The sequence below is a fragment of the Rhinatrema bivittatum genome, chromosome 5 (genome assembly GCF_901001135.1).
Source record: "Rhinatrema bivittatum chromosome 5, aRhiBiv1.1, whole genome shotgun sequence".
Lineage (NCBI taxonomy): Eukaryota > Metazoa > Chordata > Amphibia > Gymnophiona > Rhinatrematidae > Rhinatrema > Rhinatrema bivittatum.
In genome coordinates, this window is record NC_042619.1 from 94,574,857 (window position 1) to 94,600,051 (window position 25,195).

Consider the following 25,195-nt stretch of genomic DNA (forward strand, 5'->3'; position numbering starts at 1 on the left):
GTTGGGGCAGAAGAGAAAGAATGAGTGAGTATGAGTGTGTGTGCATGGAAGAGGGAATATATTTGAGTGGACATGTGTGTATGAGCAAATGGATGTGAGTGGATGAGTGTGTGTGTGTGTGTGAGAATTAACATGTAAGTATGTTTGAGTGTGTGTGCATGAGAGATGAGAAGCTATCAATCCTCTCTTTCCCTGCTAACTAAAAACCATCTCAGGGTGACTTAACATCAACCGTTGCCAGGTAAGAGAACTGGATGCAATATTCTAGGTAAGGTCCCATCAGTTACCTATAAAAAGGTATTTCCAGCTCCTTTTTGTACTGGTTATGCCTCTCCCTGTGCATGCTAGCATTCCTCTGGCTCTGGCCCTACCTTGTTTCACTAATTTGAGATCAGACATGGTCACCCAAGGTCACTCTCCTGGTTAGTGCATATCAGTATGCCACCTCTCATCACATACTGCTCCCTTGGATCCCAAAGGTATGATTCTATATCAAATCTTAACTGCCAAACACTCAGTTGCTCCTTGAGCCTTCTTAGATCAGTTTTCATTCAGTCTACTCTCTCAAGAGTATGTGCTCTGTTTCAGATCGTAGTGTCATCTGCAAAATGGCACACTTTTCCTTCTAACTCCTGCACAATATCTTTCACAAAGATATTGAACAGAGCTAGCCTCAGGATGGGTCCCTAAGGCACGCTGCTTTTTTTCCTCTGAATGAATTACATTTAGCACACCCTCTGTTGTCTATCACTGAACCAGTTTCAAATTCACTCCACTACCACCTAACTGAGGTTGCTCTGTTTATTTATGAGCCTCCTATGCAGGACAATATAAAAGGTTTTGCTGAAATCCAAGTAAACCACATCCAGTGCATGCCCTTGATCTAACTCTCAAGGCAATCAATCAAAGAGATTGATTACTGATTAGATTCATTTGACATGCTGTCCTGGTAAAAACTATTAAATCTTAGATTCTACAATCTACTGGATTCTAGATATTTCACAGTCTGTTCCTTTTGTATAGTCTCCATTCGTTTTCCCACCATTAAGTTCAGACTAACTGGCCTATAGCTTCCAACCTCCTCTCTGTTACCATGTTTATGGAAATTAACAACACCAGCTGTTCTACTGTACTATGGTACCACTCCCATCTCGAAAGATCTATTGAATTTTGATACAGTTTGAATCTGAATTCATGAATGCGTGGGACAAGCACAGAGGATGTCTGAGGGAGGGAAAGGGATCATAAAGCTGAGAATGAGCAGACAACATGGGCCTTATAGTTTTTATCTGCTATCCTATTCTATGTTTCTATGAATCCATATTAAAGGATGCCCCAGATACATTTCTGTGGTTTAGCATGTAGAAAGAACATTTAAGCAAGAATTGCTACATTGCTTTGCAAACTGGAAATAACCTCTAATCATTCCATTATGAAAGAGCAACATGGATTGATTTTTGTGGTTGAGCACATATGTTTTCTTAGACGTGGAACATGGGCTTACAGTATAAAGAGCATGAAGAAAATAAAGGCATTTGAAACATGGTGTTATAGAAGAATTGTAAAGATTAGTTGAAAGAATGTGATCTCAAATAAAAGAATATGACCGAACCCTGGTAGAAGACTTGGCCTAAAGGAGATTTGTTGGTCATATACTCAGAGGTACTTGAGGGCATGCAGAAGGTCTCTGGTTTGATCACTGAGTCAGGTCTTCCACTCCTTGGGTTTGCTGGGGCTGGGGATGCTGCAGAGGCAGTGTTCACGGCTCCCAGGAAGAAGAAATTATGGTCATTGCTTAAGAGTGACACCTAGTGGCCAGATTCATGGCCCATGATTGCAAGATTCCAAAAAGAGTTCAGGTGCATGGCCCCTGACCAAGGATCATCATTGCAATGATAAGAATAAGTATGTTGGGGTGGGGGTAGAATAAAATAAGTGAAAAATCCTGAGTAGTTATATATGAAGGCTCATAGTGCCAGATCGTAGTCTAGGTTCTGACTGAGCTGAAAGTACAAAGGAGCAAGAGGAAAAAATGATCACGATCTGACAATATGGGCAAAAGAAAGAGGAAAGCTGAGCACATAGAAAACTGAAGATGGCAAATGATGATGATGATCATCATCATGTGATGATATAGAAGACCCTGCTGGGAGGAGTTCAGGGTTTGAGAAGGGGAAGAGGGAACTAAGAGTTTATTTCATTTTACACCCCCCTTGTTAAATGTAAACCAGCATGATGTGATACCTATCGCGAAAGCCGGTATAGAAAAACACTAAATAAATAAATAAAATGATGAAAAAAAGTATGCTTATTTACATATTCTAACTCTTCATACGTATTCTGGATTTGTATTTACATGAAATTTTCAGCCATGAGCTTGTCCTGTCTCACTCATGTTGCACATTGCCAAACCCAGGCTTCTAAGCCAAGTGCCTCACAAAAAACTCCATCACACTATTTAGTCATTACTTTAACCCAGCTGTGGATTGCCTTCTTTGTTTCAATAATGGCAATGCTGATGCTATAGAGAGTCCTGAGCATCATAGCCTGGTGCAATACTGATGCAGCTATTTGCAACCAGAAACAGTTCAAGATGATAAGAGAGAAATTAGCAAATGGTCTGTCCACAAAAAGGTAAGAGAGGGCAGAGTATTGGCACCATTCTATCAACTTTTTAACATTGTTTAAAGAAGAGGAAAGATTAACACGTAAGGGGCATGTTGTGAATTGCCAATATAGCCTCAGAGCTGTGAGAAGGAGATTTCATTTTGAAACATCAGCATAGGTGCTCCTTGTCCCAAAATATATAATTGGCAGAGAATGATCCACATGTGCATTTGATATTGAATTACTATAAGGTTTGTACTATATAAAATCAAACAACTTTAACTTTGTTCTCTTATTTCAGTGCTTCTCAACTTTTTTTGTAGCATGGCACACCCAGCACGGAGTTCACTTCATTGTGGCACACCATCACCTTGACCATCATCATCTTCTCTTCTCTTCCCTTTTGTCTCCCTCCCACAACCTACCTACCTACCTACCTACCCCCAAGCTTCATCATCTTCCCTTTACTGTTCCCCCTTCCAGTCATCATCATCATCACCTTCTTTTCCCTTCCCTCTCCCTTCCTCTTCCCTAGCATCATCACTTTTTCTTCCCTTCTTTTTCCCCTATCCCTTGGCATCATCATCATCACCTTCCCTCTCTTCCAACCCTCTCCCTCAACCCCCTGGCATCATCATGTTCTCTTCACCAATGCCTGTCATCATCATCATCCTCCCTTTCCTCTTCCCCACCCTCTGGCATCATCACCACCTTCTCTTCTCTTCCCTTCCTTCTTCCTCCTCCCCCTGGCATCATCTTCATCTTCTCTTCTCTCTCCCCTGGCATCATCTCTTTCTTCCCTTCCCTGTTCTTTCTCTTCAGAATCATCACAACCTTCTCCTCCCTTCCTTTTCCCTCCACCCAGAATCATCATCATCATCACCACCTTCTCTTCCCTTTCCTTCCATCCCACTGGCATCATCAGCTTCCCTTCACATTCCCGCTACTTCCCTGGCATCATCACCTTCTTCCTGTCCCTCTTCCCCACTCCCTGGCATCATCATCATTTTGCCTTTCCCTCCAGCCCTCTCCCCCACCTCTGGCATCATCACCTTCCCCTCCCCCATCCCCTGGCACCATTACCTGCTCTCCCTACACTCCTTGGCATCATCCTCACCTTCTCTTCCCTCTCCTCTGGTATCATCACCTTCCCTGTCCTCCACCCCCTGGCATCATCACATTTCCTCTCATCCTCCCCCTCCCCCCGGGAATCATCACCTCCCCTCCCCCCCTAGTCCTGGCATCATTTTTCCTTCTGCTCTTCCCCCCCCCCCCCCCCCCCCAATGCACACACCTTGTGGAACATTCTGCTTTCCCTCTCCCCAAAAACACCTGGCACATTCAGCTAAACTTTCTCTCTCCAATGTTCTGGAATTGGCTGACTCTGGAAGCAGCACTTACTTGGTGCTGCTGCTTCCTCCTCTGCCGGCTTCCCTCTGCAATAAGAACTGCATGGGGCCAGCAGGTTTCACAAGACTACAGGGCCCCATGCATTTTCAAATGCACAGGAGAACCAGCAGAGGGAAAAGCAGCAGCAACAGATAAGCACTGCTCTCTGACCCCTCCCCCACCCTTGCTGGCGGGAGGACATTCTGCAGGCCAGGAATAAAAAAAAAAAGAAAAAAAGATTCTAGCTGTGCCTCAACCCCTGCACTGCAGCCTCAGTTTGACAGTTGGGAAACACTGTCTTATTTCACTGGGCAAAAACCATGTGTGCTACCAAAGGGACTTTAACTATTAAAGTAAACAGATCATATTAGCTGGTAGACATGAAATATTATTATTAGTATTTATTATATTTCATATACTAAATATAAAAGCAAATTAATGAAGCAGTTTGCAATAAAAATAATCATAAAAACATACAATCTGAATTAAACACAATAAAATAGGCAAAGTAAAGTTAAATTGTAATACATAATGATAACCATATACTAAAATAATCAAAACATAATAATAGACAATCAAAAAATAACAGAAGGAGCATCTATTGTCTATGATGTCAGGTGTTGTATGCCAAATTAAAGAACCATGCCTTCACTGCCTTGCAAAATTCAGGAAAATTATGCTCTGCTTGAATGTCTGGAGGTAGGCTGTTCCACAGAAAAGGGACATGATATTAAATGGAGGACTCTTTAGTGCCATTTAATCTGAATGCAGAAAGAGGAAGAGGATATAGAAGACCCTGTTATGGTCCCGGTCGCGACCGGGGCCTTACCTTCCCTTCCTCGGTCTCGGCGGCGCAGATGTCGGCGGCGTTCCCACGGAGGCCTCCCCGGGATCGCCCTTCCCCTAGACGCGCGCGCACAGGAAGGGGGCTGAAATAGCCCGCTTCCCGCTGCGCGACACTCCGCCCTCTTCGATGATGTCAGACGCCCTGGGGCATTTAACCCCGGCGTCTGCTCCTACTCGGGGCCTTCCAACCGGTTCCACCGCGGTCCCTAGTTGCTCCAGGCCCAGAGTTGTGCTACAGTACCTGCTTGGTTCCTGCCTGCCTGCCTGCCTGCCTTCTACAGTGCCTGCCTACCTGCCTACTACAGTGCCTTCTGCTTCATTGCCTGCTTTCTACAGTGGCCGGGCCCCTATGGGCTCCTCCCGAAGGGGCTCCGGTCTCCGCCACAGTTCCTGCCTGGTTCCAGTTCCCAAGTCCTGCCCGGTTCCAGTACCTCTTGCTTCAGTTCCAGTCCGGTCCCAGTACCTGTCTTGCTTCAGTTCCAGTCCGGTTCAGGTACCCAAGTCTTGCTACAGTTCCTGCCTGGTTCCAGAACCCGAACCCAGTTACAGTATTGCTACTGTCCTAGTCTGGTTCCAGTTACCCATCCTGATCCACTACCCGCCTAAGTCCCAGCAGCCGGGCCCCTACGGCCTCCTCCCGGGGGGGCTTCGGCTTCCAAGGGTGAAGCCACCTAAGTCTCAGCGGTTGGGCTCCTACGGGCTCCTCCCTGGGGAGCACCAGCTTCCAGGGTGAAGAGCATCGTCCACGTCCAGCCAGTTATCCGCCTCCCGACCTGCGCATATCGAGAGACATTAGAACACCTTATCCCAGTCTCTTGCAGGTCGGCCCAAGGGTCCACTAAATAGAGACGTCCATAACAGACCCTGCTGGGAGGAGTTCAGGGTCTGAGAAGGGGAAGAGGGAACTAAGAGTTTAGAAAAATATAAAGGGAAACTTGAGTGAAGATCGTGAAATAATAAGAAAAAAGTACTTTAAATTGAATTAAATAAGTATTAAGTAACGGCCCAGGTAACCAGTGAAGGGAAGGGAATGGTTAATAGAACGGAAAATGTCATAATGCCTCTGATCGCTCCATGGTGAGACCACACCTTGAATACTGTGTACAATTCTGGTCGCCGCATCTCAAAAAAGATATAGTTGCGATGGAGAAGGTACAGAGAAGGGCAACCAATATGATAAAGGGGATGGAACAGCTCCCCTATGAGGAAAGGCTGAAGAGGTTAGGGCTATTCAGCTTGGAGAAGAGACGGCTGAGGGGGGATATGATAGAGGTCTTTAAGATCATGAGAGGTCTTGAACGAGTAGATGTGACTCGGTTATTTACACTTTCGAATAATAGAAGGACTAGGGGTCATTCCATGAAGTTAGCAAGTAGCACATTTAAGACTAATTGGAGAATATTCTTTTTCACTCAATGCACAATAAAGCTCTGGAAATTGTTGCCAGAGGATGGGGTTAGTGCAGTTAGTGTAGCTGGGTTCAAAAAAGGTTTGGATAAGTTCTTGGAGGAGAAGTCCTTAATTGCTATTAATCATTTATACTTAGGGAATAGCCATTGCTATTAATTGCATCAGTAGCATGGGTTCTTCTTAGTGTATGGGTAATTGCTAGGTTCTTGTGGCCTGGTTTTGGCCTCTGTTGGAAACAGGATGCTGGGCTTGATGGACCCTTGGTCTGACCCAGCATGGCAATTTCTCATGTTCTTATGAAGAGTCTGAAGGATTGGAGTCATGTGATCACATTTCAAAAACTGTGTATGGACTTTTGTGGCTGTATTTTGTAACTGCTTCAGGTGATGTTGTAGAAGTCCCAGATGGAGAGAATGATAGTAGTCTATACTTGAAATGACAACATAGTAAACCAAAAGTTTCAGATCCAAACTTTCAAGAAATGGGTGCAGACAGCAGATATACCGAAGATAAAAGAAAGAATTTTGTACAATAGATGAGATATATGAGGTCATTGAGAGCTTTGAATCCAATTGGACACCCAGAACAAAAACCATAGGCTGCAAAGGATGCAAACCATGCATAACTAGAGAGGCTGATGGCATTAAGTTACGATGATGAGCCCTTAAGGTTTCAACTCAGAGGACTTGACTTTTAGCTTGTTGGTATAGAGCCAGTCAAGCTACTTGATCTAGGCAGTTATTAAAACCTCAAAGTGAGTACGAAGTTCATGTATTGATAAATGTGGTAATTTGAATGTTGTCCTCATAGAATGATAGTCTAAAACCACAAGACTGAATTAAAATGGCAAGTGGAGAAAGAAAAATGTTATAAAGAATTGGGGATAGAACAGATCCTTGAGGAACACTTGAGGAAAAGGCCTTGCAAGAGGAAAGTTAGTCATTCCACATGACTTGGAAAGATCAGTCTGATAAGTAAAAGTTAAACCAATTCCAGAAAGAGTTTCTAAAACTGATATCCTGCAGGCACTAAAGAAGCAAGCCATGGTCGATAGTGTTGAAAGCCATGCTCACTTCTAGAAGGACTATGAGCGCGTCTTTCCCACCATTGACCTGGACCCACATATCATTCACTAAAGCTAAAAGTGCAGATTCTGTGCTATTGCCACACTGAAAACCTGACTGGCTAAGATGAAGCACATTTGTTTTAGAGTCAAAATCATAAAGCTAATCGTAAATCACTTTTTCTGTAATTTTAGTAAGTAGAGGAGATTGGAAATTAGTCTATAATTGGCAAGAATAGAAGAGTCAAGTGAAGGTTTCTTTAAAAGCAACCAGACTATTGATGTATTATTTGTATAGGCAAAGAACCAGAGGATAAAGAGGAATTCACAATGCACGAGAGGGGTTTTAAAACTCCTAAGTTATCATTATTCAATAGCCTTGAAGGAAACAGGTTCAGTTGTGAAGTAGTAAAATGAAGAGAACATAATAATTGGCTAATTCCTGCTAAACTGACAGCAGAGAAGGCACTTTCATGAAATATAACTGATGAATGAGGGCTGACATCCAAAGCTATAAATCTTTAAGGATACTGTTGACTTTGTTCAGAAAAAAGACTGCAAAATCAGAAGCTGAGAAAAATAATTCAGAGGAAAACAGTGACGTTGGTTGATCAGAAAGGAGATATACTACTTTGAATAATTGACAAGAGATAAATTTCATTCTAGCTGAAGTAATCTTTAGTTGGTAGAGCTTATTGATTTGACTTCTTTTGATTTTATCATCTGCTAGCTGTATTTACGCCATCACCTTTCATGATGGCGTACTTGCTTTTTTAAAGTACACAATCCAGAGTGGTAAAAAAGTTATGAAAATAATTGAGGGAGAACTCACTGGACCTTGTCAATAGCTTAACTAAGAGTATTATTCCAAGTAGAGATCTAGTGGTCCAATCGAAGGGACTCAAAGTCAGCAGGAAAAGAGTCCAATTCAGAGGACAAAGAGTCCAGATCATTTGATTTTAGTTTTCTAGAATTAACAGTTTTTACTTCTTGAGAAATCTTGGAAGTGTCTTGATTAAGAGAAAAGGAAATTAGCGAATGGTCTGTCCACAAAAAAAGTAAGAGAGGACAGAGAGGACAGAGAATTGGAAAGCAACATATCACTAGATGAGGAAAATATAAGGTCAAGAATCTGGCTGGCCTCATGGAAAGTACCAAAACCCATTGAATGAGATTGAGCTTTGAATTAAGGTACAAAAAAGTTTGTCTGATGCACGAACTGGATTGCATGTATGGATGTTAAAATCGCACAAGATAATCAAATTCTTATATTCGCTGAAAGTAATGCCAAAGAGGAATCAAGGAGATTGTAAATGAGAAGAAAGGTATGATTAGGGGTAGAGGGATGGGGGAGGGTGTGTGTATTCTGCTGTTTTCTATATTGGACATTTTTAAGAACATAAGAACATAAGAAATTGCCATACTGGATCAGACCAAAGATCCGTCAAGCCCAGCATCGTGTTTCCAACAGTGGCCAATCCAGGCTACAAGTACCTGGCAAGTACCCAAAATATTAAGTAGATCCCATGCTATTGATGCCAGTAATAGCAGTGGCTATTCCCTAAGTCAGCTTGATTGTTAGTAGTTTATGGACTTCTCCTGCAGGAACTTATCCAAACCTTTTTTTTTTTGCCATGTTGCATAGTATGTAAAAGGAAAAATTATGAACTGTGCTATTTTCATTTGGATTTGTCTTGTGCCAATACAATGTTGTCATAAATGAGAAGAAAAGTAAACTTAACAGTAGAGGAGGATTGGACCAATAAATAATCAATGTATTTGGATGGCCTAAATTCTAATTCTAGGAACTGTAGGGAGTTGTTAAAAATAATAGCAAACTCTCCTACTAGAATGCTGATTTTTACATTTGTGAAGGAAGGAAAAATATCAACACACAGGCAATATAAGTTCTCAAAGGTGCAGCATAACTTTTTTTTACCAGGGACAGAATCTTTGGACAGAAAAAAGACCTATGAATAAGCCAAAAATGGAGAAATAATATTTTAGAGAATCTAAGCAGTATTGCCAAGTTTAGTTTGACTGCAGTTTCAAAAAGTGGTGAAAATGCTCTTATTTGTATGATCTAACCACAATTCAACAGACTAAAAAATGAAATAAACAAAGCCATTATGATGTTGAAAATAAGTTTTTTCCATAGTCAGAATACATTAGGGATGTGCATTTGCTTAAAACAAAAGTGCAAAATGTGACAAATAAGGCTAGTTCATTTCATTCGGGGAGCCCTGAAATGAACTGGGGGCCCCCCAAATTAAACAAACCTTATTTGTTCATTTTGTTTTAAACAAATGCATCGGGCCTAGGTCTAGGCCCAAAGCCAGGTCCTTTCCTACAGCATAGGCCAAGGCCCATAACAGGGGCCTTGGCATATGCCCTAGGTGAGGCCCCAGTTTTGGGCCTAGGCTGAGATCTGGCATCACGCTCAGGCATAGGCCAAGACCCAAAGCAAAGAACATGACCTAGGCCCAAGCTCAATGCTGGAGTCTCGGTGGAGGCTCGAAGCTGCACCTTGGCCAAGACCCCCAAAAATGATAAAAAATAAAAACGTACCTGATCTATGGGGTATCAGTCAAAGACCTGGTCCCAGCACCGGGGCCTTGGCCCGGACACAGGCTCGACGCTGCAACCCGACCAGGAGGCTGGGTCCTGAGGCCGGGACCTTGGCCTAGGCCAGGACCCAGGTCCAAGTCTGATGCTGCAACCCAACTTGGAGGCTGGGGCCTAGGCCCGGACCAAGGCTTGATGATAGCCAGGGCCCAGGCTCTGGCACTGGCATCATAGCCCAGGCCTGGAAGCTCCTCTTCATGCGGCCCTTTCTTTCTTCTTCCTGAAACACAATGATGGCATCCGCTGGGGTTGCGACAAAGTTAATTAACTCTGGTGCATTCACCCCAGTGGATGGCACCATTTTGATGTACAGCACTGGACAGAGCAAGTGGGGGCCGAGGGGGATTCTGGCCCCATCATTTTTGCCGAAGTGTGGGAGAGAGGGCTTGTTTTGGTTTTTTGGCCTTTTGAGGTTTTTTTTTTAATTGTTTGATTTGTTTTTTCCACACAAATCAAGAACTGAAATTCATGGGGAAAAAAACCTCCCGAAAACAAACCGAAAAATGAAAACAAATTTTTTGCCCTGCACATCCCTAGTATACATACTCCTTAGTCCAATGATACTTGCCAGGTGTAAAATTGTACATAATGATAGCTATTTGTACTGCGTTTATTTCTGATGATTTATTTCTTCAATTTTATATAATAATTCTTCTTGATTCAACTGTTTGCTAAAACATGGAATAGAGCATGCATTTCCTAAGCATATTTTGCTTTATATTTTATTTTGGGTTATTTATATTTTTTGCTTGATTTTATTATATCATATTGTATTTATTAAGGTTTTAAAAAATTTATTTTATAAGTGAATTCTTATGTTTCTTGAGAAACAGAACTTTTATGATGCAAAGTTTAGCTTATGTACGTTTAAGCATCGAAACCTATGCTAGTGAGCTAATGGAATGCAAAATTATGCAGAACAGTTCATTAGCTTTGCGTGATAACAGCTTTGCAAATGTTCACTACAACACAGGGAGGTGTAGTTAAGGTTTTTGCAACAATATCCATAGGTAACATATGTGTCGCTACCCTTTTTTTTTTATTCCTCCTGCTCTAGCCTTGAATTAAGGAGGACTAAAGAAAAAGTATTTTTGCCTTTTTCACAGTCTTTAAAAACCCAATACTATTTTAGTCGTACAGTAATGTCTCTAGTTCAGAAAATACATTTCCGTTCTTTTCTTACCCAACATGTTTGAGTCTAGATACATACTCACTGCCACTGATGTTAATTTCACAGCTGGTGGAACGTCTTGATTAGTCAATTTAATATTTATTTTTTTTTAGGAATAGTATTAATTAGACTTAAGCAATTCCTGCATCTTTTGGCTGTACCTTTTCTTTAATTTAAGTAAAATCTATCTTTTGGCAGAGTGGTGGATTCCGTGAATGCTTGAGGTCCATTCCAACTTTCTCTTTTCTCTACTTTGTTCTCTGCTGGTATGAAATGTTGTTTCATGCCAGCCATAGAAATCTAAAAAAAACCCCAATGGGTGTCTCAAATATTATTGCCATGTATGAGTATTAATGACAATTATCTCACCTGTCACATAAAAGTTAATGTTCCACTTCTCTTTTCCTACTTTGCTGGAAGCTACACAGCTAAATACTCCAGAGACTCTCGATTCAGCCACCACCAGTATGCCAACAGTCTGCGGAAGAAATCACAGTTTTAGATCTCATTAGAGCACTCAGTTATTGCAACACATTTGAAAACAGAAAAAAAAGTTCCTTTTTAGATACAGATATGATTCAGTTGTTCCATTCATTCAGGGAAAAACACCACAGCCGCAGTAAGATGAAGCTGGCTCCTGTTTAAAGCCCCTGGTATTACTGGGAAACAACAGGAAAGCAGATCCGCAGGAGACCTGTACTGTATCAATGCTTGTGCACAGTCGTATTTCTGAATGTGAATTTTGGGTTGATTTATCTTATGATGTGGATCTAATAAAACAAGGGGCACAAGGCAGCATTAATTTGTTCCTAGAGGCTGTCCACAGCTCTGTAGTTAGGGCAACCATGGGAATAATACCTCTGCAGAGGGACATACACAGGGATTTATTAGCAGATACCATTTTATTTTTTCAGTTTTTGCTGTTGTTCTGCTTTGCGATTGTGGAGGGGAAATTTTTTTATTGTTATAGATAATACTGTACAGCTGAGAAGCAGGGTATATGGTCCAGATTTTGGAGGCCTCGGCAACACACACTGACTCTTGCATAACATTTAGCAACAAGAGATAAAAGATTTTGTAATATGGAAGTTGAATTGTCGAAGAAAGCAGATTGGATGAATAAGCAATTTACCCCATCACTTCCTTGCAATCTTTCCTGCCATCACTAGTTGGACTGATATGACTTATATATCTGTGAGTGATGTGTACTATAAACCTGTTGATATCCTCAATATTTTTTTGCTACATGTACTTTCTTTTAATTCAGAAAAATGTCTAGGGACCCAATATTTATCTATGCACATTTGTTAAAATCAGATAGAACCACAGAATATGATGTCACCTAAAGACAGCAATACTTTTTACATGGGTAAATCATTTTGAAAATTGTCATTTTTATAAGTATTATTTTACATCTTTAGATGTCCAGTGACAGCCTCATAATCCAGCAAGCAAAGGGAATAAATAATGCTGGTTAATCGTTAATTGAATATGGCAGTTATCTGTGAGCTCTCTTCTTCCTATTCCAGATAGCAGTGGACAGGAAACAGGAGAGGAGGGGAGGCGGTGATAGTGGAGTGGACAGAACCTGGAACAGAATAGAGAAAAGTTACTCTGCTCCCTAATCCAGCCCCTCCCCTCCTGTCATTTCTCCTCCCCTCACCTAGCATTTCCCCTTTCCTTACCTTTTCTCCCCTCCCCTCTTCTCCTGTTCCCTGCAAGGGGTGGCAGGGGAGATGGTGATGCAAGAATGGACAACAGAGAAGAGAAAAGCTATTCTGCTCTCTGAACCAATCCATCCCATCCTGTCACTTCCACCCCTACCCCACCGAACTCCTGGGTGAGATGAGATGCCTGAGCATTCCGGATAGTTGAATGCCAGATAATGAGGCATTTATTACTGTATATTGATATAAAGTACTATTACACTTTTCAGGCATGAGGTCAAAACCTGTGCCCTTCAGCAACCAAACGAATGTTATAACGTGTTGCAACACAAAAATTCAGCTGTTACTGAACTGTACCATTTATCACGTCACTCTCCGATATAAAAGAGAAGTCTTGGAATAATTAAAGTTTAAACAATCTGACAGGTTCTGTTCAATAGCTTAAATAAGCTTTTTGCCCTGATTCCAGGTCATGCAAATGAATACTTCTACAGAAGTAAAAAAATTCCATAAGATCACTTTTAGTGGTATTCTCACAGTTTTGTAAGTCCTCCTAATACCAAAAAGGCCTTACATTTTGAGGAAAGAACAAGTAAAAAGACTCCAAACTGAAGTTAACTGAAGTCCTGTACATCAGGATATTTACGTAAGTCCTCGAGGGCTACAAGTCAGTCTGCTTTTTGTTAGCAAATGTTTGGGTGTTGTGCCCCTTCCTTATGACTCAAATAGCATCACCTTGAATAAATGTACCCATAACTTCTACAATGGAACGCAATTATCCAACTGTTTAAGATAAAATGATACAACACATGAATACAGAATCTGTGGCAATTCAATTAAGGCTGGATTTTAAATCGGCCACGTGCGTAGAAATCGCCACTTACGTGCGTGGCCGGGCCCAATCCGGGGTTGGCGCGCACAAGGGGGTGCACATTAGTGCAACTTGCGCGCGCAGAGCCCTCCGCGCGCTGCCCGTTCCCTCCGAGGTCGCTCTGAAATCAGAGTGGCCTCAGAGGGAACTTTCCTTCGGCCTCCTCCCACCATCCCCTCCCTTCCCCTCCCTAACCCCCCCCCCCCCCCCGGCCCTATCTACACTCCCCCCCACCTTTGTTGACAAAGTTACGCCAGCCGGAGGCATCACCCAACCCGGGGGCTGTTCCGGAGGCCTTGGCTGCAACCCCGGAACGCCCCCGGGCCGGCACCACGCCCCCCGGAACGCCCCGAACGTCGCGCCGCCCCCCCAACACCCCCCGACATGCCCCCTAGTGAAGCCCCGGGACTTATGTGCGTCCTGGGGCTTGCGCACGCCGCCGAGCCTATGCAAAATAGGCTCGGCGCGTGCAGGGGGGGGTTTAAAAGGGTTACGCACATAACTTATGCGCGTATCCCTTTTAAAATCTACCCCTTAGTTTTCCCAATAAATATGAGCTCATCTGATAAAGATTTTGAGGAGATAATGAAATGTTCATAAAGACATCATTTATATCATTTCTAATTTTGATCTAACTATGCCCATACGAATGGAACAAAAGGGAAGTCTGCTAGAATGAATTTACACTGAAGATCTAAAAATAGCAATGATGTTAACTTTGATTGAGTTAATGGGAAAATCAAAACGTGAGAACAGAAACGTCTTAGGGTGTGGGAAGTAAACCATTCAAAAAAGTGGAAGTGGATATTTGATGATTAAGTACCAGCGCTTGTGTCACGGATTTATTCAATTATATCGCTGAAGTTTTTCAGTGTGCGTTCAGAGCAGTTTCAACGGAAGTGTTGCTAAAGCATTAAAATTGTAACAGTTTTACAGCCTCAATGAGTTAGTAATAATAGTACACATTTCCTGCGCTCTGAAACTCTATGACCTCAAGGCTTCTTAAAACACAGAGTACCAGCTGAAGGTCACGGTGTGCATTTACAATGAAAAGAACAATCATCAACATTTCATAGCAGTCATAGCCCTTCAAGTGAATGGTGGCTTTTCCTTCTTTTCCCCCCGGAATTAAGAATCGACTTTTCCAGTCTAAACTCAGGGCTAATTTTTTTTTTTTTTTTTTTTACCAGTTACATTAAAGTGAAGCCTCTTTAGTGAGTGGACAAAAAAGCATGCACACTAAAATGAAAGGTGCAGTTTTCATAACTGCCATGAGTAAAAATGCCCACAGACCTTTTCACCTTCTTTTTCAGCATGTGAAACATCTAAGGAAAATAACAGGCTTTCATTTGACTAACACAAACTATGGGGTGAATTTTCAAAGGAATTATGCATATATGCAAAATTAGCATATATGTGCATAAGTAGCTTGTACTCGCATACATGCTTTTTTATAAACATCAAAAATACGTGCGTATTTTCGCTTTCTCATGCATATTTACACCCGCATAAAAGAAGTGGTCTAAGGCGCTCAAAGGTCGGGCTAAGTGTTATGCATATAAGTTGTTTTAGAAGACTTATGCGAGTACATCTGGCAACTTATTTGCACAATCTTCCGCCTGCTGATTATCTCGCACAATCGATATCAGAATCGTCTGTTGTCTCCTATTGGTTGGGTGGGAGGTCTGGGTGAACTGGGGGGAGTACAGGGTGAAGAACTAGTAGGGTCTCGATGACCTGGAAAAGGACTGAATGAACTGGCAGAGATATTGGCAAACCGGTAATTTGAATTCGATGTGCATGTTTTAAAATATACTGGGTTTTACTCAATTAAGTTATATTTTTTTCATGTATGATATATACATGTGTTTATGTAATAGTTGGAAAAGTACACGCTTTCTATGCATTGCAATTATTCATGCACAGGCAGATATGCGTGCATTTTAAAATCTGTGCACCACCAATATACAGATTAAAGCATATTTTAATAAATCTCTTTGCAGCCATGTAAGCGCACTTGAGGGGCCACAAGGAGATGTTTGAAAGTTATCCTCAAGGAAGATAACTTTTAAACAAATGCACGTGGTGGCATATACGTGCTTATGTGGCCGCGAGTGAATCTAAGGAAGTGTGACAACCCTTTGGGATTATCATGAGAGACGCCCTAGTCTTGAATCCATTTTTGAGTGAGGAGTTACAGAAAAGAAGCAGAGGGAGGGGGACATCGTTTCTCATCAGCTCCCCCACTGCGGTTGCTGGAGTGGCCAGCCTCCTGCTGTACATAAAAGCAGTGTGCACCATTTTACAGTGTGGCATTTTGGTTAGGAGTTAGAAAGAGGCGGAGTGCTTTTCTTGAGTTGTTCCCCTGTTTGAGTACTGGGTTTCACAGCCTGGGCCAATACCATCGTGGGAAGGGGATCAGTGCTTGCCTTGGTGCTGGTTCTACATTTTGATTGAGACTTTTGGCTGTTTTTTGCCTCTTTGAAAGTTCCCTTTCTGAGAGACCTGGTACCCCCGGCTGGAGGAATTTGGGGTATCCACCAATTAGGTTAGCTCAGGAGATAGGGAAGATTCCAAATAGTGACTCGCTGCAGAGGAGTTCTACTCTTTTGCCCTTTTTGTGAAGATTTTTTTCTGTGTTCCCGGAAGTGTTACATCCGTCGGTCTTCGATGGCTTCGCCCCGCTTGTTGCACCCCTATCTCGGCTCCTCCCGCTTACCTGGGCAAGATGGCTACTGCACCGACGTCAAGCCGACTTCTCTGGCATCCCCAGAACTGCTATGTGCAGCCGTACGCCATTGCTCCTCCCAGGTACCTGCTAGGGCGCGCGCGCGCAACCCACATCTAGGTAGCCCAGTGGCGCGAACCTCGAGGGCGTTCCCTCATCTGACATCACGCCACTCTAGGTATATCTACTTCTCAAGATTGTGAGCTCATTGAATTGGCAAAGGCTCGAATGGTCACGAACTGTTCCTGTCTGCTCTACTCTGCCATTTCCCTGCTGCCTGCAGGAAGCTCTCCTTCTGCCCTTCGAGGTTATACTACCAACTTGGGTACCCGCTCCTTGGGGGCCCTCTGTTTTATTTTCAGGTGCCATTGAGGGAACAGGTACTTGGTCCTCAAGGGCCTGCTCTCCCTGCCTCAGTGCCTGTACCTACAACAACTATCTGGTGGAATCGCATCCATAACAGCTAACACCGAGTGAGTACTCTAATATCTCATTTGTCTCATCCACAGTAACCCTTGCTGTGGAACCTCCTGACATCACCAAGGAGAGAAAGGCTCCCTCTGCTGAGATCCCTGAAACTACAACTCACCACTGCCACCTGGTGGCTATCTTCAAGCTGTATAAATAAAGAGTTCAATCCCGGTGTTTTGTGTATAGAATCTAGTCCAGGGCTGTGGCTCCTCCCCGTGGGCACGGTCATCTCCACAGCACCCAAGGATCCTCTAAAACACACGTGATAACAACAGGAAGGAAGTTTGTGGCCACGCTTTCTGCCTGAAGAGGGAACATATGTAGAGAGCTGCTGTATTCCCTGCTGCTGGACTTTTCCTAAGAAAATCCCATTGTGTTAACTGAAGCAGAGAACTGTGATTAAGACCTATAATTCTATTCTGAGGACATCCAACCGGGGTCTTCACCTTGGCAAACATACTTTGTGGAGAGACTGTGTAAAGATTGTAGTCTGTTTTGCCATCTGTATTTTTGGAAGGGGTTTTCTGTCCCAACTTAAAGATACCCTTCCCAACTGGAAATGTGAATACTGAAAGTAAATTCTGAATCAGGCCGATGTAATATCAGCTCATGATTGAGGGCCTACTTTCCTAATGCACGCCCATCCACCTCTCTCGGGTGCGTGATGCGGTAGGCAAATGGGCTGCTGCGTTATAAAGGAGGCGCTAAGGAAAATGGTGCATCCCTAGCGCCTCCTTGGCATCAGGTGCCCAGGAGAAGTAGATGTGAGCGGGTTAGGAAAATGGATGCTCAATTTAATGAGCATCCATTTGCACAGCCATGGGTTAGAAAAATGGACAATGATTAATTGAGCATCTGTTTTTCCTAACCTGACTGCTGGCAAAAAAAAAAAATTTCTTTTTTTTTTTTTTTTTTTTTAACCTTACTCCTTTTTTCGGTTTCTCCGACTTAATATCACCACGATATTCAGTATTTTCTGCTTTTCTGTTAACTTTAGGGGCTCCTCAACACTTAAACGCCTGCTCCAGGGCAGGTGTTAAATTTTTAGAGTAAAAATGTGCATGTCGGGCACACAATTATTTTTTTACATAAGTGGATAATAACTAATAGCGTCATTGACATGAATTTTCATGTGAATAGCGCTATTAGCTATGTGCTGGTTTGGATGCACATTTTGGACACATTAATCCCCTTATTGCATAAGGGGTTATGGATGCCTGTCCAAAACACACATCCAACCATTAGCTAACCAGTGTGCTAGCCTGAGCGCAGGATAATGCTTTGGCCTGAATGTAAATGTGGCTGACAATAAACCATTTATAGTGGATAATTTGCTTGTGGAAAATAAAGTTTATGTAAGAAGAGTCAGCGTCCAGTGTATATCTGTCCTCTGGGAAGTTACAGGCCGCTTATGCTGTTTCACAGCATGTTAAAGTAGAATATATCAGCAATTTTTAAAAGCCCATTTATGTGCGTAAAGTGCATTTACATGCATAAAACCTTTTGACAATTTAGCCATATGGAGAGAATTTCCAAAGGAGTTATACAGCTAATAGTAGCAATTTCCAAAAGTGCATTTACATATGTAAAATCCAGTTTCACATGCATAAATCCTTTTGAAAATTACCTCTTTAGTTTAGACTTCTAAGATGGTGCTTTTAAACAGTGTCCACACCACCTGCAAGCTTTTCATCTTTGCTATTGCTCCTTTAAGATTTTTTCTAATTTCCTCGGTTTGCTATTGCAATAGTTTTCCTTAATATCCTATCCTCCCTTCAGTAATTCTATTAAATTTATATTATGATCACTGTTGCCGTTTCCTTTCACACCAGATCCTGTGTCGCATGAAGATTAGATATAGATGATTCCTCCCTCTCTTTATTATCCAGGACCTGCTGCTCCATAAAGTAATCATTTATAGCATCTAGAAACTTTACCTCTCTAACATGTCTCAATGAGACATTTACCTAACCAATATTGGCCCTAGGATAATTGAAATCTCCCATTATTATTCTGCTGCCTAATTTTCTAGCCATTCTAATTTCTGTTAACATTTCACTATCTATCTCTTCATGCTGGAATCATTCAGTGAAGTGCAGCAGCGCTAATAGGAGGGCTCTCACATCTCTTTTGTCAATGAAGATAGTGACTCTCCAGAAGGTTATCGAAACTTTCTATAAGGGTCAGAGGGGTGTCAGGTGGTGAGGTACTCATGTTAGGGGGGGAAGTGACCTTCATGTTGGTGGACCAAAAAAACAAGAAGGAAGGCGATCTATGAAAGCCGTTGTGGTATAAACAAAAAAGATAGATGCCAAATGTTCTTTTTATTGTTTATTATGGTGGAGATGTATTAAAATGCCTGACTCTGGCCAAAGTTTCACCACTATGCAAGTGGCTGCCTCAGGGGCTACAACTTTCAGTTCAGGAATCAAGCACAGATTGTTCATGTGTCAGTCATATTTGACGCACACTAATGATCAGTGATGCATCTGCATTAGGACTTGATGGACTCTCTACCTGGATAACATCAAGCTAGGTTGAGGGAACACTGCACAAATCTCATCTTTGGGTGAGTTTCCTCACTCTGAAGGTCATCAAATCTTCACAAGAGAGCACTGTTCTGTTCGTACATCTCACCTTGAATGTCAAAGTGGCCCCTAACCCCTACACTACTTCCTAAACCTCACCTCGAGTTACTAGATAGGCCTCCTATAGAGATATAAATACCTACCTAGAATGAGGGCATTATAGCTAGTCTCTCAGTCTCTCTCTCTCTCCCCTAGGCTGCCATGCAATATGGCTTCACAAAACTGAGCTTGGCCACAAACTCCTCCTATTTTTCTCATTTGCATCGCACCATGCGTTATGGTGCTTAACGCATGCAAAAACGCCACATAGCACTTTGATAAATGACCCCCTTAGTTTGAAAAACAATTAACTAAACTTAGAAGAATCACTACATTATAATATACCAGTGGGTAACAATCTTTGAAACTGGAAGGCATAGAAAAAATGTATGGCTTCACTTGACTCAGGCATGATGCATAGAGGTGCAGCAAGGTACTAGACTTCAAGAAAGTTATCAGTTACCAATGTGTTAATTTAATTAGATGTTTGAATATATCTGAATATATGGAAATGGAACAGTGTGTCATAAATAAACAACCATGGTAATGATGATGACGTATGTTTATTTTGTCATTTATGAAAATATGTCATCCAATCAGATTTTGGAGACAAAATCAAGGAAGGGTGTAATAGGAAACAGCTTACATGTTTTTCTTCACTTACATTCAACTATTCAAACCAAGAAGATGAACAGAAACATAGAATATAACAGCAGATAAGGACTGCAAGCCCCATCTAGTCTGCCTCTATTATTTAATTTAATTTAATTTACTTTAATTTACATCCTTGTATTCTCCTTTCCAGAATCTAATACCCCTAACAAAGCAGATAACAATATTAGCATACAAACAATAGAGGTATATAATAAAATAAAGCAAATTTATAATAACAACTATTATAATACGTTCCCTTAAAAACATTTTGTAACAATTCTGGCTGCTAGGTAGCCTCCCTGCAAGCAGGGGCCCTTACTGTGCCACACTTGGACCCACTCTAGCCTCTCCCTTGAAGATTGCATGATGCAGCAAGGCCAGCCCCATAAAATCCTCCCTCATGCTCACTCTGGGCCTTATCATCGAGTCACCTTGACTCATTGCTATGGCCTCCTTGTGATTACATTACCTTGCCAAATATTCCTGTTTCCCTTGCCTATGTGTATACCTTGACTTGTTCTTGTGTTCCTTGTCTTGCCGTTGTCCTATCTGGGCCTCCCATGGCCTATATTGTCTCTGTGTGTTCTTTGCCCTGCCTTTGTAATGTCTAGGCCTCCCATTGACCTATCTTTCCTGTGTATTGCCTGTCATGTCCTTGTTTTCTTTAGACCTCCCAATGGCCTATCTTACTTGTGTGTTGCCTGTCTTACCCTTGTCCTATCTAGGGTTTCCTGTGTCTTATCCTGTCTGTGTATTCCCTGCCTTGCCCTTAACCTGTCTGGATCTCCCGATGGCCTAGCATGTCTGTATATTCCTTGCCTTACCCTTGTCCTGTCCTTTGTCTCCCAGTGGCCCTTAAGACATAAGAACATAAGATGCCATACTGGGGGGTCAGACCAAGGGTCCATCAAGCCCAGAATCCTGTTTCTAACAGTAGCCAATCCAAATCACAAGTACCTGGTAAGTACCCAAACATTAGATAAATCACAGGTTATTATTGCTTATTAATCACTGAAAAAGCAGTTTATGGGGTTTTCCTCTAGGAACTTATCCAAACCTTTTTTAAACCGAGTTAAACTAACTGCTGTAACCACATCCTCTGGCAATGAATTCCAGAGCTTAACTATGTGCTGAGTGAAAAATAATTTTCTTCAATTTGTTTTAAATGAGCTACTTTTTAACTTAATGGAGTGCCCCTGGTCCTTCTATTATCTGAGAGAGTAAATAACCGATTTACATTAACTTGTTCATGTCCTTTCATTATTTTGTAAACTTTTATCATATCCTCCCTCAGTCATCTCTTCTCCAAACTGAACAGCCCTAACTTCTTTAGCTTTTCCTCATAGGGCAGCCATTCCATGCCCCATATCATTTTGTTCACCCTTCTCTGAACTTTCTCCAGTGCAGCTATATCCTTTTTGAGATGTGGCGACCAGAACTGCACACAGTATTCAAGGTGTGGTCTCACCATGGAGCGATACAGAGGCATTATGACATCCTCTGTTTTATTTTCCATTCCCTTCCTAATAATTCCTAACACTCTGTTTGCTTTTCTGATCGCCTCAGCACACTGAGCTGACAGTTTCCATGTATTATCCACTATGACGCCTAGATCTCTTTCCTGGGTGGTAACTCCTAAGGTAGAACCTAACATTGTGTAACTACTTGTGTAACTTCTTGCCTGTCTATTCCTTGCTCTTATACTATTGAGGTCTCCCAGTTGCCAGTTCTGCCCTTGTTTGTCTAACCCTGTCTTGCCTTGCAGTCCAGTTCTGGTGTGTCCTGCTCTTGTTTTACTCTGTTCTTGCCTGCATGTTCCAACCTTGTTTTTTTCTTTATCTTAGGCCCCCTGTTGGTCTTTCTTGTCTTCATGTCCTAACTTTATTCCTTACTTTGGTTAGGCCTTCCAGTGACCTTCTTTATTTGGATGTTCTTTCCTTTGTGTTGCACCTTGTTCCTGCCTTGTCCTGCCTTGTACTGTGTTTTTAGCTTCCCTGCTCCTATATCCTTATTTTCTTCCTGCCAAGACCATGGTTGGCCTTGTTCCCACCTGAACCCTTGCTCTAGTGCCCTGCTGGTGAAGTCCTGCTGGCCGCCAGAACCTGTGGACTCAACTCAAAGGGAAGGTGGTCAGCCAGGCAGAAGAAATTATACTGCTATACCCTTGAGTTCTGTACTGCTCCTGCTGGGGAAATACCTTCAACTGGCCTGCTCTGCCTAGCCCTGATACATTTGCTATAAAAATAAAAATCCCCAGAACTGTAGCCCCTCCTTCTTCAACCCTCATAGCATATTAACAAATCTGCAATCAGGAACTTCTAATATATATAATAAAAACTATTAAAATGTAATTACCAAAAATCCAAGGTTTCAGCTGACTTCAAGTAAAGCATGTGGTTTAGGGCTTTCCTCAAGTAAGTCAGTTTAAATATTTAAAAAATCAGGAGCTTTCCCCGAGAATGTTTGTGACCTAATTCTAGATTTTGTAATCAATTTTTTTTTATTGATGGGATTTCAAGTCTAAGCTCTTTATATAATCACAATGTTCTAACTGATCTATACTGCTGAACTTTCTCTCCTAAATAGGTTTGCCCAATTCCTGCCAATCTGCATCAGATCACAGATAAAATCTTAAAACATATTATACAAGAAAAGACTGGCAGTCAATACAAAGCCATCAATAATGGCAATGCTCTTTCCCAGCATTTGAGGCACATCATGGACCTTGTGGCCACATTTTGAACAAATTGTAACTTACTCAAAATGCTTTGTGGCAAGTCCAAATAAACTGAATTGCAATAATCAAGATGTGAAATAACAGTGGCTTGAGCCACTGTTTTCAAGTCTTAAGACTACAGAAATGGATGTACCTATTTCATGGAACGTGAGCTGGTAAAGGCCTTTTTAGAGGCTGCTTTTTCTCAAATGTCAACTTAGAATTATTAAGAACCCCTAAACTCTTAACTTCTGCAGACAATTCAGTTGTGGCATTCCTAGCTGGATATTTGAAAATTGCTCTGCATATGGGTCAGATCTCACCCAAAGAATCTTAGTTTTCTATTCATTTAGGGGTAGATTTTAAAAGGGTGCTCGCGGGCGTACATGTGCACACACTACCCGGCACGCGCACATGTACGCCCGGGGCCGGATTTTAAAAAGGTTACGCGCGTCAATCCAGAGGATTGACGCGCGTAACCGATCTTACGTGCACCGGGCTATTTTAAAAAGGCCTGGCGACTTGCATAAAGCCCAGGAAGCGTGTAAATCCCGGGGCTTTACTAAAGGGGCAGCCTGGGGGCGGGGCATGGGTGGGGTGGTCCATGGGTGGAGCGTGGGCGGGGCCAGAGGCCTGCAACAAAGCGTCCATTGCTGCTGTGTCGAGGGATAGCGTGCTGGCAGCCTGCCGGCGCGCGCAAAAGTTAAAAAATAAATGTTGGGGGGGTTAGAGTAGGGCTATGGGGAGGAAAGGTTAGGGAAGGAGTGGGACGGTCAAGTTAGGGGAAAAGGAAGTTCCTTCCAAGGCCACTCCGACTTCAGAGCGGCCTGGGAGGGAATGGGGGAAGGCTGTGCACCCCTATGCGCGCACCGACCCTTGATTTTATAACTTGCGCGCGCCTGTGCGCTCAAGTTATGAAATCAGGTGTACATGTGCGTGCGCTGAGTAGTACATACACATGTACGCCCGCGTGCACCTTTTTAAAATCTACCCCCCGATTTTATAACTTGCGCGCGTAGGCGCGTGCAAGTTTTAAAATCCGGGATCGGCGTGCGCAAGGGGATGCACAGTTGTGCACGCCGATCTCGGATTTTAAAACTTGCACGCGCAAGTTATAAAATCGGGGGGTAGATTTTTAAAAGGTGCACGTGGGCGTACATGTGCACGTGCTACCCAGCGCACGCCCATGTACACCTGATTTCATAACTTGAGCGCGCAGGCACACGCAAGTTATAAAATCAAGGGTCGGTGCACGCATAGGGGTGCACAGCCTTCCCACGTTCCCTACCCCAACCCTACCTTCCCTTCCCTTACCTCCCCCTACCTCCCCCACCCTTCCCCCCCTATCTTTCTTCTTTCTTTCTTTTATTTCACAAATTACGTCAGCCCTGAAGTAAGTTGTGCATGCCGGACGACTGCCAGCACGCAATTCAAGCACAGCAGCCAATATGGCCACTGTGCCGGGAGCTTGACCCTGCCCCCGGACCGTCCCGCCTCGCCCACGCCCCGCCCCCTCCCCTTTATTAAAGCCCCGGCGGATTTACACATGTAACCTTTTGAAAATCCAGCCTTTATTTTTTAAAAAATCTTAAGCCCATTCAGTTAGCCATAATTAAAAAAGAGAGTTACATTCAATAATGGACTCCTCCCTGGATCCTAGCCAAGGAACTAGTACCTGTATATTATCAGCAGATGTAAGCTCTCACCCCTTGCACCCTGATTATATTTCCCAGGATGAGAAGGTAAACATTACACAATTTGGGGGACAAAGGTGACCCCTGCAGAACCCCTAATACAGATCAAGACACTGATATACAGAACTGGAATTCAACTTTTCTCCACCCACTTTAAGGTCTTCCCCTCCGCACTTTGCTGTACCAGATATTGCAAAAGACAATGGCAATTCATCAAAAGCTGATGATATATCGAGGAGGACCAGAAACTCTGATACCCCTTATCCAACAGTAGCCACATAACATACGCGTATGGCCGGCGCCATTTTCCGTACGGAAAACGATTCGCGGCGGGAAATCGCTCCCTGACCCCCGCTGGACCTCCAGGAACTTTTGGCCAGCTTGGGGGGGGCCTCCTGACCCCCACAAGACTTGCCAAAAGTCCAGCGGGGGTCCGGAAGGACCTCCTGCCGTCGAATCCTGTTGGTCTATGGCTGCCGCCATTTTTCGGCGCCATTTTGGAAAATGGCGCCGGCTGAAGACAACAAGATTCAATAGCAGGAGCCCGTTCCGGACCGCTGCCGTTCCGGACCGCCGCTGGACCACCAGGTAATTTAAGTTATTTGGGGGGGGGTTCGGGAGGGTGGGGGATTTAATTTAAAGGGTCGGGGGTGGGT

The 25,195-nt window shown here is 42.9% G+C and overlaps 1 protein-coding gene across 2 annotated transcripts in view; it reads right to left on the reverse strand.

Moving 5' to 3' along the window:
* FLT1 (fms related tyrosine kinase 1) overlaps positions 1-25,195 on the reverse strand; it is a 379,855-nt gene that overhangs the window by 149,875 nt on the left and 204,785 nt on the right. For both annotated transcript variants that reach the window (XM_029602609.1, XM_029602608.1), the window contains exon 12: positions 11,481-11,589. In XM_029602609.1, coding sequence (XP_029458469.1) covers positions 11,481-11,589 — 109 coding nt within the window. The remainder of the gene's footprint in view (positions 1-11,480; positions 11,590-25,195) is intronic.